The sequence below is a fragment of the Phyllostomus hastatus genome, unplaced genomic scaffold, assembly GCF_019186645.2.
Source record: "Phyllostomus hastatus isolate PE091 unplaced genomic scaffold, TTU_PhHast_1.1 phas_scaffold_193, whole genome shotgun sequence".
Taxonomy (NCBI): Eukaryota; Metazoa; Chordata; class Mammalia; order Chiroptera; family Phyllostomidae; genus Phyllostomus; species Phyllostomus hastatus.
Window position 1 is genome coordinate 3194682 of NW_025334015.1, and position 16751 is coordinate 3211432.

The 16751-nt window shown below is 41.5% G+C and overlaps 1 protein-coding gene across 1 annotated transcript in view; it reads left to right on the plus strand.

Annotated features, from left to right (window-relative positions):
• The window catches only part of GLB1L3 (galactosidase beta 1 like 3), a 46380-nt gene that overhangs the window by 16529 nt on the left and 13100 nt on the right, over window positions 1–16751 (plus strand). The window contains exons 7-10 of the mRNA XM_045860296.1: window positions 2272–2364; window positions 4246–4327; window positions 5293–5357; window positions 14637–14721. Of these exons, the coding sequence (XP_045716252.1) occupies window positions 2272–2364; window positions 4246–4327; window positions 5293–5357; window positions 14637–14721 (325 nt within the window). The remainder of the gene's footprint in view (window positions 1–2271; window positions 2365–4245; window positions 4328–5292; window positions 5358–14636; window positions 14722–16751) is intronic.

The following is a 16751-nucleotide window of genomic DNA, read 5'->3' on the forward strand; positions in this document are numbered from 1 at the left end:
AAGGCTCAGGGGAAGAGACCTTGTCTGTAGGATTAAACTTTTGTCTGTTCAATGGGGCCAGTTTCGTCCTTTGTAAGAAGGGGCTATGCATATGTTTCTGGCTTTATTTCTACAGCTGGGGTGAGACTCTGTGCAGGAGTGAAAAATCTGACCCTTAAAACTAGAAAGACTCTGAATGGGTGGAAGTTCAGGAACAAGTACAAATGCTGCTTACCCCTTGTATAGATCCAGCAAGCAAAGCAAATTCATAAACACCCACTGAAATCATGAGGGGGGAAATTCTAGGAAAGTTTTAAGAAACAGAATTGTAAGTGCAAATGAAAAGTATAGGGCTTATCGTTAATAAATTATTAGTATTTTAAGGTCTTTCAACGTGATTGGTTGTCTTCAGTTGTTACTTTAAAATAATTTTTAGAGTATATGTACTACTTTACTGGAGGTATTTTTTCCTTTAATCCTGTTTATTTCAAAAGGTTAACTGTGAATTCTGCTACAAGGTTTTTTTTGGAAATATCACTCTTCAGGCTGAGGAGATGCTCTTCAATAATATAAGTCATTGTTCTCAGTTCATCAGTTCAGAATACTTATGTTCATTCAGCAAATAATTATTGAGCACCTACTATGCGTCAAGCACTGTGTAGCAGCTAAGCTTCCAGGCGTGAGAAGCACAGACATGGTCCTACCCCATGGGGCTGCTACCCCATGTGAGAGACGAGTGAGCACTTGTGACATGCGTGATAACTGCTACAGTGGAGGAAGTGTAGGGGGAGGGAGGTCCGGAGCACTGTTGTGTTTCAGAAACTCAACAGTGACCGGAAGGGTGAGCAGGCATTGGCGAGGCCAGGGGTGTGGTCCAGAGTCTCCAACGTGGGTGAAGACCTGATGACCAGAGATAGAATGAGGAGTTTGAAGAACTAAAAGAAGTGCTCTGTCTGGTGTGGCTCAGTTGGCTGAGCATTGTCCCATGAACCAACAAGTCGCTGGTTCAATTCCCAGCCAGGGCATATGCCTGGGTTGTGGGTTTGGTCCTCCACTGGGGCACATGCAGGAGGCAACAGGTTGATATTTCTCTCTTGCATAGCTATTTCTCTCCCTCTCTTTTCCCTCCCTTACCCTCTCTTTGAAAAATAAATAAATGCATAAATATTTTAAAAATAAAGAACTAAAAGAAGTCCAGCCAGTGTGGAACATAGAGAGGTGGGAAAGAGGCAAACTGTGAGGCTGTCAGGGAAGCCCACCAAATGTGCTTTTTCTCCCTGTTCCAGCCCAGGAGCTCACACTTGCTGGTTGTCCCAAAGGGAGCCCCTCACTCTGAATGGCACTCCCGTGGGAGCAGTAGGAGCCATGTGGGGAGTGGATTGATCAGCCACCCACCATACAGAGCTCGCTCTGCTTTCAGTGTGGAGAGGCTCCCAGAAGCAGAGAATTGACTTGAATGTGTAGAGTGAAAGGTGTAATTTCAGCATGACTGGGTCAATGTTGAGAATTGGCTGAAGTTACGTGAGGGGGTGGAAACTTTAAGACAGTGGTTGGAGGAGCAGGACACAGTGAGGAAGTGTAGCTAATGGGGACCCCGTTCAAGCAGCAGGGCTCTGAGGAGGAGGAAGCACACCTGAAAGTAATGTACTGAATGTCAACTAAGTGCAGAATAAAACATAAAAATAAATTAGCCATAAAGACCTTAAAAGGAGGGGAGGGGCAGGAGAGAGCAAGAGAAAGGCAGAGGGAAGGATCTGGAGCATACTTTCTTTTCTGCAAGTTTCTGAGAAGTGGAAGAAGGGCAGTTTGGGAAGAAAGGTTGATGGTGCAGAAGGGAGAGGAAGCAGTGCAGAGAAGTAGCTGCTGAGCTGTCGGTGGGAGGCAGGGGCCTCCCCACTTGGGTGGTGGGTGGCACTGCCCTATGACAGTAGGAAGGAGGAGGGAAGCCCATTTCTTTGCTGGGTGGGAAAGTAGATAAGGTGGATGTGGAAGCAGGTGAGTTTGTAGGTATGAACTCTCATGTTTAAGTAGCTAGTTAATATGAGAAGTAGAGGAGGAACTGTGGGTCTCATTACAAAGACTAGGGAGCACAAGACTCCTAGAAGCAGGTGCTGTGTCTGGAGGGGACTCTGACTACAGCACTGGGGAGAGGAGAGAGAGCTTTCAGGTAAGGAAATAAAGAGCTTGGAGTAAAGTGTCCTCACCAGGTGTACTATCTTTAGCAAGCAGACCCAGAGGCCCCAGGTTTTTTCACCTGCAGTTTCACTCTCGCCCTTTCTCCGCATGTCTCAGTACCGCAAGGGAGGCCCCATCATTGCAGTGCAGGTGGAGAATGAGTATGGTTCATTTAATAAGGATGAAGAGTACATGCCTTACCTTCAAAAGGTGAGAAACACTCTGTCTACATGTTTGCGTTCCTTCTTCCTCAACCTGCTTCTTTTGCAACATCTAAGTCTGCCACAGGACTCTGTTAGGTTCTGTGGGGTTATGCGAATATATGAGATCAAGTTCAATTTCTCTGAATTTAAAATATGGTCAGAGTGGTTAAGATGCACTGAAATAACTTTATTCTGAGGTAAAATATATGATGTTAAAAGATTATTCCTTCCCGCTGCTATCTCTATGACCCACAGTGCTCTCCAAAGCTAGGTGTTGGTGAATAGGAGATAATGTCCATGAACTTAATGATGACAGCTGTCACCTGGCAGCTCTCTGACTTGTAGTACTGGGTTGGCCAAAAAGGTCTTTTGGTTTTTTTCCATACAGTGGCTCTAGTAAGCACTTAGTTGTCTTTGACTTCATTCGAAACAATTCTCTTAGATTGTATGACCTCTGTCATATCAGTGTGCATTTAAAAATGATCAAAATTGGTGAATTTTGTGTATCCATTTTAATGTTGAAGATGGAAGAAAATATACAACATATTTGGCATATTATGCTTTATTATTTCAAGAAAGGTAAAAATGAAGCTGAAACACAAAAGAAGATTTGTGCAGTGTATGGAGAAGGTGCTGTGACTGATTGAATGTGTCAAAGGTGGTTTGTGAGTTTCATGAAGAAAATTTCTCCATGGTTGGGTAGACCGGTTGAAGTTGATAGCAATCAAATCGAGACATTAATTGAGAACAAACAATCTTATACTATGTGGGAGATAGCTGACATACTCAAAATATTCAAATCAATAAAGTTATTGGTGAAAATGAAAAATGTGTCTTTGATTTTACGGAAAAAACTATACATACTTTTTGGCCAACCCAATACTAATATTTTCTTCTGTTGTCCTTGCTCCTTCATGGAGGGTATATCTCAGGGAAGGGAATAACTGCACTCTTGCTGCGTGTCCTTGTTTGGTGGGTCAGGCTCCTCCTTTTCTGTGACTTCCCACATTCTGGAAGCTGAGGAGTTCTAGTCTAAACTGTATCCCTCCTCAGGCTGCTAAGCAGGAGGCAGGGTCCCATGTTAGCCCTGTTCACACAGAAACCTCTGGGTAGGGTGGCCTGGAAAGCCATGGAGGGGAGTGGCCAGCTGGTCAGGGAAGAGATCAGGTGACAGAGAGGAAAGAGGCACTACCCTTGCGGCTTCTGGAGCTGGACAAGGTCAGTGAGAAACTGCCCTCCCTGAGGTTTCTCAAGGGCATTACACCACCTTACGTCAGTCTCATTCAGCTAGCATTAGTTTTCCTTGACTTTTAAAATTCACCACTCAAGTCCACTCCCAGTCCCAGATCCGGCTCAGTGAACATATAAGACACACAGAGAGGGTTCTCTTGCCCTCTGGTCATCAGTCTGCTTCTTACACTCTTAGTAAACATGATTTTTTAATTAGAGCTTCCTCTTCCCCAAAGCCATTGGAAGGCTTCCTGCTGCCTGTGAGTGTGTAGGTAGGACCCACGTTTGAATTTCCCTCTGAACTTCCTTAGGGCCGTGTAGCCTCTCCCCTTCAAGCACCAAGAGCTTCCCAAGTCTTCTCTTTTCTTCTGAGATTCTGGTCCTCCCTCGGGGTATTACCTCCTAAATTCAGCTTTGTGCTTTTCCCCTGGGGGCTACGACCATGGGGTGTCAGCCTATTCAGCTGCTTCTGTGGTCGGTAGGTTGTCACTGGGAGAAACCTGATAGGGACAGATCTGCAGATAGTCAGACTCTCCATTCAAACCTTTTTCTCTGGTTTACATGCCATCCATCTCAGCCCAGTTGTATTTATTTCCTAATTTCTTTCTTCCCAAGGGAGAAAGAAAAGTGGGTTCATTTTATCCAGTTTTCTCAACAGGCCCTGCTGAAAAGAGGGATAGTGGAGATGCTCTTGACCTCAGATGGTGAGAAAGAAGTGCTGAGAGGTCACGTAGAAGGAGGTACAAATTTAGACTTATTTTATGGGAGAACTGGGTCTTTTAACCTGCCAGTTTGAATCTTGATCAAGCATCAAAAGAACCAAGACTATCTCTGCTGCCTCTTTTTCATATATATTGAAATGGGCCCTGGAGATCTGATGTCACTATGGGAACTCAAAGTCAAAGTGAAGAGTTCACTTGGTGACCCCATTACTTTTCCTTGCTCCTGTTGTCCTTCAATGGCAGAGCTGTAAGGGAGCTCCTCTGTCCCTGGTCCATCTTTCTATCTTCCATAAATTTTCTGTGGCTGAGAGTCTTCACTGGTACTGGGCATGGATTGGAATGAAAGCCATTTCCCCCAACATCCAGCATCGTGTGGAGAAGCAGAAGATGGGTTTTGTGTCAGGGAGCCAGCCTCCACATAGTCCAGTCCTGGGGTTCTGCTGCCTGAGGTGCACAGTGGACTCTGAGTAGGTCCTTGAAAGTCTAGTAATGGAACCATTCAGAACAAAAACTATAAAATGATGATAGTGAGGGAAATGAACCAGGTAGGTACTGACAGATGGTTCTAGGGAAACATCTTTCAGGTAGTCCTTAGCTCCAGACTGGCTGCTTCTGTAGATGGCTGCTCTCTCCTCCTTTTTGGTGGCTCTTCTGCACACTGTTATGATACAGTGGAAGATGTATGAGACTTAGGATCAGGAAACCTGCATTCAATTCCTATGTTTAATCAAGTTGTGTGACCTTGGCCTGTTCCATTTCTTAGCACATAATATGGTTAATTTTAACTGCCCTTCTTCCCTAATGTTGTCCTTGCAAATGTCCAGTCATGTGGGGACATACATGATGGCCCTGTGTGTGTTGCAGTAAGTGATATCTTTACTATTCAACACAACTTCCTTTTGTGGACAAGGGGTGGGCCTCTATCCTGCCCCGGTAGGACTTGTCACAGGGCCTCATACGGCATCTCTCCCTTCTTTCTACAGCACTGGCCACCATCAATATAAACTCATTCAGGAAGGACGCTTTCATGAGACTCTACGATGTGCAGGTAAGGACATCTTAGAGGCAAAGTGTCTTAACCCCTGTGCCTTCCAGGACCACTTTCTCTGCCTGTGCAGCTGGTGTTCAGTGAGGATAGCAGGCTTTCCAAAAGACGATGGCTTTCCTCCTGGGGCCTAGCTGTGTGCTCAAGCAATTTGGGGAGTTTATATCTTTTTTCATGGGAAATAAGGACAAAACTCCACTTCTGTCATCTCTTAGTGGAGCACCCAATGGAGATGACTAGAGAAAGGGTGAGGGGTTACGTGAGGGGAATCAGAGGGAGGTGGTACACTCCTTCTTCTTTGAGGACAGAGCTCAGATGTGGGCCATGCATGTTCCTGACACAGGACTCACATCCAGCTTTGGTAGGTCAGGCTTTTTTAGCCAGACTGTGCAAATCATGGGAGTGAACAACTGTATGGCACATGAATTCATTTAACACACATGGATTGACTACATCCCAGTTTCCTCTCAACCGGTGACCCCTGTGATAGTTACAAAGGTGGACCGCCCATATCTTCAGGGCTTACCTCCTCTCTCCACAGAGCAGCTGAATTGAGCTCTGACAGACCGAATATGACTATCGAGTCTTCTGCTTAGCACATGTTCCTGGGTTTCCTTTGTGTCTAGGATGATATCCCAAGCCTGTGCCGGGGCCTGTGTGCCGACGCAGTCCTCATCCAGCTTCAGCTGGTGTTGCTCTTCCGCCATGCAGGAAGGCCTTCCACAAGCCCCGAGAATCATGGTTCTTTCTCTTGGCCAGAGCCTCCCACAGTGCTCCCTCCTTCACCAGTTTTAATTAAAGAGCCAATTCATTTTATTTTTTGTCTCAGTAATTTCTACAGAGTTTCTGACCTTGTAGAAAGACAGGACTCAGCCAGGGGTGGACCCATAGTTCTCTCTAGTTTTAATGCCTTGAATAAGTCTCTTTGGTTGTTTCTTTCTGTCCTGTCACTTTTTAAAACAGCTTTATTGAAACATAATTTATACACCATTAAACTCACCCACTGTGAGTATATAATTCAATGCATAGAGTTTTAGGATCACCACCACCTTTAAAAGGTTTCCCATGCTCATCAGCAGTGAATACCCCTTCCACCCCCAGCCCTACCTAACCCCTGATCTGCTTTCTCTCTCTGCAGCTGGGCTTTCTGGACATTTTGCGTAGACAGAGTCATACATCAGCTAGTCTTTTGCGCCTGTCTGTCTTCCTTCATGCAGCTTGGTGGCTTTGAGGTTCACTTCTACCACAGCAAAAATGAGCACTTCACTCCTTCTGAGAGTGGGTGCCTTGCACTCTTGTTGTCATCCATCTAAATTTAGAGCCAAACCCAAGGGCCATGATACTTTTCTCATGGTCTTCCTCCTTTGCTGTGCTAATATCCTTAATGGTGCTTTTGAGAGCTAACTCAGTCTTGCAGGCCTAGAATGAATCCCACTTGATTGTGATGTATTTTCATTTTGTACAGTGCTAGATGCACTTGGTTAATAGTTTGTTGAGAATATTTGCTTTCATGATTATGAGGAACACTGGCCTTTAGTTTCCTTTCCTGAAATGTTTTATTTTTAATTGCAGTTGACATTCAATATCATTTTAAATTAGTTTCAAGTGTACAGCATGGTGGTTAGGCATTTATATAATTTATGAAGTGATCCTGTGAGAACTCTAGTATCATCTGGCCCCATACATACTTATTACAATATTACAGCTGTATTCCTCATATATACTTTACATTCCTGTGACTATTTTGTAACTGCCAGTTTGCATTTCTCTATCCTTCACCTTTTCTCCCAGCCCCCTCATCAGTCTGTTCTTTGTGTCTGTGAGTCTGTTTCAATTTTGTTTGTTTATTTTGTTCTTTAGATTCCACATATAAGTAAAATCATATAGTACTTGTCTTTCTGTGACTGATTTATTTCATTAACATAATACTCTCTAGGTCCATGCATGCTGTCACAAATGGTGAGATTGCATTCTTTTTTATGGCTGAGTAACATTCTATTGCATATGCTCTTGTATACTCAGAAGTGGAATCACTCATTCAGAAGGCATTTTTAAATTTTTGAGGAACCTCCATACTGTTTTCCATAGTGGCAGGACCAATCTACCAACAGTGCACTAGGGTTCCCCTTTTTCCACATCCTTGCCAGCACTTCTTGTTTGTTGGTTTATTGATGACAGCTTTTCTGACCGGTATGAGATGATATCTCATTGTGGTTTTAATTTGAATTTCTTTGATAATTAATGACATTGAGCATCTTTTTATATGTTTATTTGTCATTTGTTTACTTTAGAGAAGTGTCTATTCTAGTCCTCTGTCCACTTTTTAATTGAGTACAGTTTTGTTGGTGTTGAGCTGAGTACTTTATAAATTGTGGATATTAACACCTTATTGGATGTATCATTGGTGAGTATCTTCTCCTACTCAAGTCAGCTATCTTTTCATTTTGTTGATGGTTTCCCTTGTTGTACAAAAACTTCTTAGTTTGATATAGTCCCATTTATTTATTTTTTTGTTGTGTTTCCCTTGCCCCAGGTGATGTGTCAGAAAAATGTTGCTAAGAGAAATGTCAGAGATTTTACTGCTGATGTTTTATCCTAGGAGTTTTATGGTTTCAAGTCTGAACTTTTGCATTTATTCTTGTATATGGTATAAGAAAGTTGTCTAGTTTCATTTTATGCATGTATCTGTCCACTTTTCACAGTACCATTTATTAAATAGACTGACTTTACACTATTGTATGTTCTTGCTTTCTTTGTCAAAGATTAATTGACCATATGGGCATAGATTTATCTCTGGGCTTTCTTTTTTTTTAATAATTTTACTTATTTATTTTTAGAGAGGGAAGGGAGAGAGATAGAGAGAGAGAGAGAGAGAAACATCAATGTGCGGTTGCTGGGGGTCATGGCCTGCAACCCAGGTATGTACCCTGACTGGGAATCGAACCTGTGACACTTATCTCTGGGCTTTCTATTCTGTTCCATTAATCTATGTGTCTATTTTTATGACAGTACCATGTTGTTTTGATTCCTATAGCCATATAGTATAGTTTGTTATCAAGTAGTGAGATATTCCTACTTTGTTCTTTTTTTTTTTTAAGAATGTTCTTGCATTCCAGGTTTTTTTGTGGTTTTATAACTGTTTTTATACAAATTTCTGGAGTATTTGTTCTAGTTCTATGAAAAATAAGGTTAGTATTTTGATAGAGATTGTGTCAAATCTATTGATTTCTTTGGTAGTGTAGAACAGTAATATCATTTTAATGATATTAATTGTTTCCTATCCATGCTCATGGCATATGCTTCTTTTTATTAGTATCTTCTTTGATGTCTTATAATTTTCTGAGCACATATCTTTTACTCCCTTGGTTAAATTTATTCCTAGGTATTTTGGGGTTTTTTGGTGCAATTGTAAATGGAATTGTTTTCTTAGGGTTTTGTTCTGAAAGCTCTTTATTGGTGTATAAAAATGCAGCAATTTTCTGAGTATTTATTTTGTATTCCACTACTTTACTGAATTTATTTATCAGTTCTAGTAGTGTTTTGGTGGAATCTTCAGGGTTTTCTATATACAGTCTCATTACATTGGCAAATAATGACAGTTTTACATCTTCCTTTTCAATTTGGATACCTTATTTCTCCTCCTTGTCTGATTGATGTGGCTAGGACTTCCAATACTATATTGAGTAAGAGTGGTGAAAATGGACATTCCTGAGTTGTTCCCGATCTTAAGGGAAATGTTTTTAGTTTTTCCAAGTTGAGTGCAATGTTAGCTATGGGTTTGTCATACAAGGCCTTTATTATGTTTAGGTATGGTCCCTCTGTTCCCACTTTGCCAAGAGTTTTTCTCATAAATTGGTGCTGGATTTTGTCAAATGCTTTTTTCTGCATTTATTGATGTGATTCTATGGTTTTTATCCTTCACTTTGTCTATGTAGTAGTCACATTAATTGATTTGCATACATTGTACCAACCTTGCATTCCAGGAATAAATCCCACTTGATCATGGTGTATGATCTTTTTACTGTATTACTGAATCCAGTTTGCTAATACTTTGTTGAGAATTTTGCATCTATGTTCATCAGAGATATTGGCCTATAATATTATTTCTTTGTTGTATCTTTATCTGGTTTTAGAATCAGGATAATACTTATAATTACTTAGTATTATAAGTATTTATAAGGCCCTAAGTATAATTACTTACTGTTAATTAGTATTGTTTAGTTTTTATAAGGCTCCGGCCTTATAAAATGAGCTTGGGAATCTTCCCTTTTCTTGAATTTTTTGGAATAGTTTGAGAAAGACAGGTATTAGTTCTCCTTTGAATATTTGATGAAATCCTACTGTGATGCCATCCAGCCCTGGACCTTTGGTTGTTGGTTTTTTTTTTAATTATTGTTTGATTTTGTTTGTAGTTGGTCTTTTTGTATTTTCCATTTCTTCTTGTTTCCATTTTGGAAGACTGTGTTTTCAAGAAATTATGTTTTTCAGATTGTTCAATTTGTTGGCATATAATTATTTGCAGTATATTTTTATTATACTTTTTATCTGTGTACTGTCCATTGTTACTTATCTTTTATTTATGATTTTATGTATTTGGTTTTTTCTCATATTTTTGTTGAAACTGGATAAAGATTTATCAATCTTGTTTATCTTTTTCACCCTTATTTTTCAGAGAACCAGCCCTGCTCTGATCTTTATTATTTTCTTCCTTCTATTCCCTTTGGGCCTTGTTTGTTGTTTTTCCAGTTTGTTTAGATATAAGCTTAGGTTGTTTATTTGAAATTTTACTAGTTTCTTGAGGTAGGTCTGTACTGCTATGAATTTCCCTGTTAGGACTACTTGGCTATGTTCCATAGAATTTTGGTTGTGTTTTCATTTTCATTTGTGTCTTTTGATTTCTTCCTTGATGTCTTGTTAATCCATTCATTGTATAATAACATATTATTTAGCCTCCAGGTGTTTGTGTGTTTTCTAGTATGTTTCCAGTAATTGGTTTTTAATTTCAAATTATTCTGGTCAGAGAAGATGCTCATTATGATTTTAGTCTTCTTCAATTTATTGAGACTTGTTTTGTGGCCTAACATGTGGTCTGTCCTGAAAAGTCTTCCATGTACATTGAAAAGAATGCATATTCTGCTGATTTGGGTGAAATGCTCTGAAAATGCCAACTAAATTCATTTGGTTTGCTGTGTCATTTAAGGCTGCAGTTTCCTTGTTGATTTTCTGCCTGGAAGATTTATTCATCAATATCAATTGGGTGTTAAAGTTCCCTCCTATGACTGTATTACTATTGATCTCTCTCCCTTTATGTTCATCAATATTTGCTTTATGTATTTAGGTGCTTCTATATTGGGTACATAAATGTCTACAAGGGTTGCATCTTTTTGTTGGATTGATCCCTTTATTGTTATGTAATATCCTTCTTTGTCTTTTATTATAGCTTTCATATTAAAGTCTACATTGTCTGGCCCTGGCCAGGTAACTCGGTTGGTTACAGCATCATACTAATACACCAAGGTTATGGGTATAATTCCTGGTCAGGGAAATACAAGAAGCAACCAACGAATGCATAAATAGGGGGAACAATAAGTAAATGTTTCTCTCTCTCTCTCTTTCCTTCTCTCTCTAAAATCAATCAGGTCTATGTTGTGTGATATAAATATTGCTACTCCAGTTTTTATTTTATTTTTATTTGCATGGAATATCTTTTCCTATCATTTTACTTTCAGTTTGTATGCATCTTCTGATCTGAGATGGGTCACTTGTAGACAGCATATACATGGATCTTGTTTTCTTATCCATTTTGCTTATGTCTTTTGATTGGAGCATTTAATCCATTTACATTTAAAGTGATTATTAATACATATCTATGCCATTTTATCATGCATATGTATGTCCCCTTTTTCCCTTTATATTTTTAAAGAAGTTCCTTTGACCTTTCTTGTACTACAGGTTTGGTGGTGCTGAACTCTTTTCATTTTTTTTCTTACGTGAGAAGCTCTTTATTTCTCTTTCAATTTTAAATGATAGCCTTGCTGGGTAGAGTAGTCTTGGTTGTAAATCTTTGCTTCTCATCACTTTGAATATTTTGTGCCAACCCTTCTGGCCTGAGAAATCTTTGTTGAGAAATCAACTGACAGTCTTATGGAAGCTCCCTTTTAGTTAACTGTCTTTATCTTGCTGCTTTTAAGATTTTCTTTGTCTTTAACTTTTGGCATTTTTATCATAATGTGCATTGATGTGGGCCTCTTCAGTTTGTCTTGTTGGTGTGTTTTTTCCTTCACTAGGTTAGGGAAGTTTTGGGTCATTATTTCTTTAAAGAGTTTCTCGATCTCTTTCTCTCTTCACTTGCTGGTTTCCATATATTGCGGATTTTGTTATGCTTAGTATTGTCCCAGAGGCTCCTTAAACCATCCTAATTTTTTAAAATTCTTTTTTTGCTGCTTTGATTATGTATTATTTTGCTACCTTGTCCTCCAAATCACTGATTTGATCCTCTAATCTAATTTATCTAATCTACTGTTGATTCCTCCTAGTGTGTGCTTCATTTTGATTATTGTATTCTTCATTTCTGACTGGTTCTTTTTTTATGATTTCTGTTTTTTTAATGTGTACTATCTCTTTGTTGATGTTTTCTCTGAGTTCTTCCATTTTTTCCTTAAGTGTTTTGAGCATTCTTATCATCATTATTTTGAAGTCCGTATCTGGTAGATTGCTTGCCTCCATTGCATTTAGTTCTTTTTCTGGAGATTTCATCTGTTTTTTTTTTATTTAGGGTATTTTTTCCTCCCTATTTTGGCTGCCTCTCTGTATTTGTTTCTGTGTATTAGGTAGATCTGCTATGTCTTCCAGTCTTGGTGGGGTGGCCTTATGTAGTGGGTGTCCTATGAGGCTGAGTGGTGCAGCCTCCTGGAATACCTGATCTGGGTATTTCAGGAGTGTCTCTTTTGTGGGTTACATCCTTGAGCCTTGATTGCTGGGGCCCATCTGTTAGTGGGGTTGGCCCTCAGGCTGGCTGACTGTGAGGATGGACCCTGACCACAGTGTGTGAGCTGTTGTGTGGGGACGACCTCAAAAAGTAAAATTTGTCCCCACTGGGTCTGGTTCCTGCCAAGGTCTCCTATTTGTTGTTCCATATGTGGAATGCATTGGGTCATGGTCTGATGTAGTCTGAAGGGAGTAAGCAGGTGTGTTGGTCCTGAGGATTCTTGGGAAGGACTCTGCTGCAGGTCAATGTCAGATGTTGCCTGTGACCAGCCCTGGGCTTTCTGTTTGGAGCTACAAAGAGGCCCATGGCTGATAGCGGCCTGTGCTGGGCCTGGACATGGCTGGAGGGGCAAAGTGACATACCAAGTTCATCTGCCACTAATACCAGGACTGGGGCAGGTTAGCAAAAGGCTCAAGGTATCCCAAGACTTACTGCTGCCTGCCAGTAGCCTGCTAGGCTCATGCACTGTAAAAGCCTCAGGTGGTTTCTTAATGAGTCCCCAGGTAAGGGTAAGTGGTGTTCACCAGGTTAATACAGATTCAAATGGCACCAGTGCTGGGTCTGAGGCCACTTAGCAAGAGTCTTAGGGTTCACCAAGGCCAGCCATCTTATGCCTGGGGCCTGTGGACTTTGCAGAGGCGTCTTAGGGAGTCATCAGGCTAAGATAGATTAAGATGTGGCCATCTGGAAGGAAGGCTCTGCACAGGAACTCTTGTACCTGTCAGGTACAAGGGAAGACATCCTCACCCTAAAACTGCAGAACTCAGCCTCTGCTTGTGCGTGTCTGGCAATCCTGAGCTTGCCTGGAATTCCTTGAGAGTTTTTAAGAAAGACTGCAATGCGGGCTCAGGCTGGCCACAACCAGGTGATTCTATAGCCTTGTGTTAGCTTGGCAGGGTGTGGCCTCCGGAAATGGCAGGGTGGTCCCTGTGTAGATTCCCAGGCTAATGCTCTGGGGTGAGGGTAGGCCCAACATAGGGACAGTTACAATGTTCAGACATGCCAGGAAAACAACCCTTTTCCTAAAGCCACACAACTCACTCTCTCCCTGTGTGTCTCTGGCACCTTCTGACCCTGCCCAGAATTCAACAGTTTTTCAAAGAAGACTGCAATGCAGGCCCAGGCTGGCTGCTGCCAGCAGATCCCATAGTCTTATGGGAGCTTGTTGGGGCATGGCCTCATAGACTCAGCAGGGTGGGAGCAGTGCATTTCACTAGGCTGATGCTGTATGAAGGGGAGTGCTTGATTCAGGAAAGGTAGTGTCTGTGGGAGGTGTGGGAGAGGGATTCAATGTGGGACATTGGCAGCTGTCCCTCCAGCCCTCTCCCAAAAGTCACACCACTCAGTCTCTCCCTTTATGACCGGGTTCCTTCTGAGTTGCTGTCCCTCTGTTGAAGCTCAGGGTAAGTACCCATGAATGGAATTCTGTGTGTTGGTCCTTTGAGAGAGTGCCTGGGTTCCCAACAGACTCCTCTCTCATGTGGGCAGACAGAGTCCTTGCTGATTTCTACAGCCAGATGTTATATAGGCTCCTCTTCCCAGCCCTGGCATTCTAAGCTGAGTGGGGGGTTGAGACCCCTTGCTCTCAGGGTGACCTTTGCAGCTGAAATGTTTCTCTTGATTCTCAGCTGCCACACGTGAGTGTGGGGTCTGCCCTTTTTTCATCTCTGCCCCTCCTATCAGTCGCCACATGGCTTCTTCTGTATATCCTTAGTTATCAGACTTCTATTTAACTAGTCTTCAGATGGTGATCCAGGCCGATTGTTCCATAATTTAGCTGAAATTTTGGATTGTTCCATAATTTAGCTGAAATTTTGAAGTGGTCCAGGGAGGAAGTAGGTGGAACATACACCTACTCTGCTACTCTGGCTCCCTCCTAATGGTATTATTAGTAGGCAATGTATTGTAGTGGCTGACAGTTTGACTCAGACCTGGATTTGAGCTGTGTCTTTGAACTTATCAGCAGTGTAACAGTTGAGCCTCAGTTTCTCCATAAGGAACTGCAGTCAAGTCTTCATGTATCCCAAGCTGATTCTTTCAATACCAGCTTCCCCTCTGACAAGGCTGGATTATAGGTGGTGCTCTCTGGGTGGGGCAAGCAGGTGCTTCAAGTGGGAAGGGGACTGGTGATCACGAATGTGCAGGAGGAGGAGAAACCAAGAGGCAGTGGGTGAGTGGGAGTTGGGCTGACTTGGAAAAAAGTAAAAAGCACAAGTTCCTAAACTTTCATCTGTTGTATGCAGTTTTTCTGATTTTTTCCCTTTTTGTGAGTATTTTATTTGGTTTGTTTCTAGAGGAATAAGCCCATTATGGTTATGGAATACTGGGTTGGCTGGTTCGACACATGGGGAGGTGAACACATGGTTAAAGATGCAAAAGGTAAGTGTTTCTCAGTGCTTCAACCAAGCAGATACAGCCCTGGGCTGTGGGTCCTTCACACATTTCTCTGCTGGCTACTCAGCTCATTTGACTGTGACTATTAGCTCAATGCATTTGATGCACAGGGGCAGGGCTAGGCCTGGAGGTGCACTGGCAGAAAAAATTACCTGGCTCCTGATCCCAGGGAGCTTATACTTTAGAGGAGCTGGCAGATAATGAAGAAGTAAAACAATATCTGACAAAGGGGACACAGTGATAGAAAGACAGGGACAGACCTGCAGAGGGGAGTCAAGGTGGTCATGAGAGGGTCTCTGACAAAATGACATCTCTAAAGAAGGGGATGCATCAGCCAAAATTCTTAACTGTCTCTGGAAAACACACAGGCCATTGCTGGGGAGTTGTCAAGGGTGTGGCAGTAATTGTTGGTAGATTAGCAATGGTGGCTGAGAGCATAGATCCTGGAGTCAGAGGTCAGCATTTCTGTCCCTGCTCAGCTGCACTGGCTGCTGACTCCTTCTCAGGTTCAGCGTCCTCATCCAGAAATAGGAATCATCGTGTAGTTTATCTCATAGGGTTGTTGTGCAGGTTAAATGTGGCAACCCACGGAACCCACTCAGATCAGTGCCTGGCAGATGTTGTTAATAAAAGCATTTTGCTACTAAAAATATTTTGTTATTGCTATTATGAAAACAAGCTCACTTGTACCTGAAGTAAAGAGAACCATTGGAAAGTACCAACTGACTGAGAAAAGTCTGCTTTGGCCTGGAAATAGAACTCCCCCCACTACCCCACCAAACAGCATTTTTCCAATCACTTATATGTCAGGGATGATGCCACATTTCTTACGTATACTCTCTCATCAGTTAACTATCTCATCAGTCCTGTGATGGAGTTAGTAGGCATTGGGACATGCCATTAACAAAAGAAGAGGAAGAGGCTCTGAGAGAGGAAAGCAGGCCATCCAAGATCACACAGACAGTGAAGAGTGCAGCAGGACTGGATCCCACAGCTCAGTTTAACCACCCTGCTCTCCCTTATTTACAACTGGTGGAGAGATTAGCACCCCGGTTAAATGATGGTGACAAAAACCAGAATTTCTGCCTGAAAAATGGAGAATGGCCACTTGTGCACTATTGTAGGTGTTCTAAACCAGGGTCCCTAGAGGCACTACTCTGGAAGGTAGTAATGAAAGTTTACTAATTATTTGTACAATTTCAAAAATATAATGACATTAGATATTTAAGTGACGTGAGGGTTCTTAGGCTATAGTTAGGGGTCCAACTATGTCCATACTCTGAGGAAAATTATTTCTAAACAAGGCTCTAGGAAACAAGATGTGGTTGCTGCCAACAGTTCTGGTCAACCCCACCTATTTTCTGGTTGGAATCATACTGGAGGTCGAAGGACAAAATAATTAAGTTGATTGTGGGGGTGGGGTTTAGAATGATAAGATTACACCAGCAACTTCTGTTTTCTCTTAATTTTTTATTGGATATTGAATATTTATTTTTGACATGTAATACTATGTTATATTAGTTTCAGGTGTACAGCATAGTGGTTAGACATTTATATAGTTTACAAGGTGATACCCCTGATTAGTCTAGTACCCATCTGGCACCACACATAGTTATTACAATATTATTGACTATATCTCCTATGCTGTACTTAACATCCCCATGACTATTCTGTAAGTACCAATTTATGCTTCTTAATCCCTTCACCTTTTTCACCCAGTCCTCCAATCCCCCTCTTCTCTGGCAACCATCAATCTCTTCACTATATCTATGAGTCTATTTCTGTTTTGTTCATTTATTTTACTCTTTAGATTCCACATATAAGTGAAATCATATGGTATTTGTCTTTCTCTGTCTGACTTATTTTACTTACCACAAGACCCTATAGGTCCATTCATGTCATTGTAAATGGTGAGATTTTGTTCTTCTTAATGGCTGAGTCATATTCCATTGTATAACTGTACTATGTGTTCTTTATTCAGTGGTGCATTGATGAGCACTTGGGTTGCTTCCATA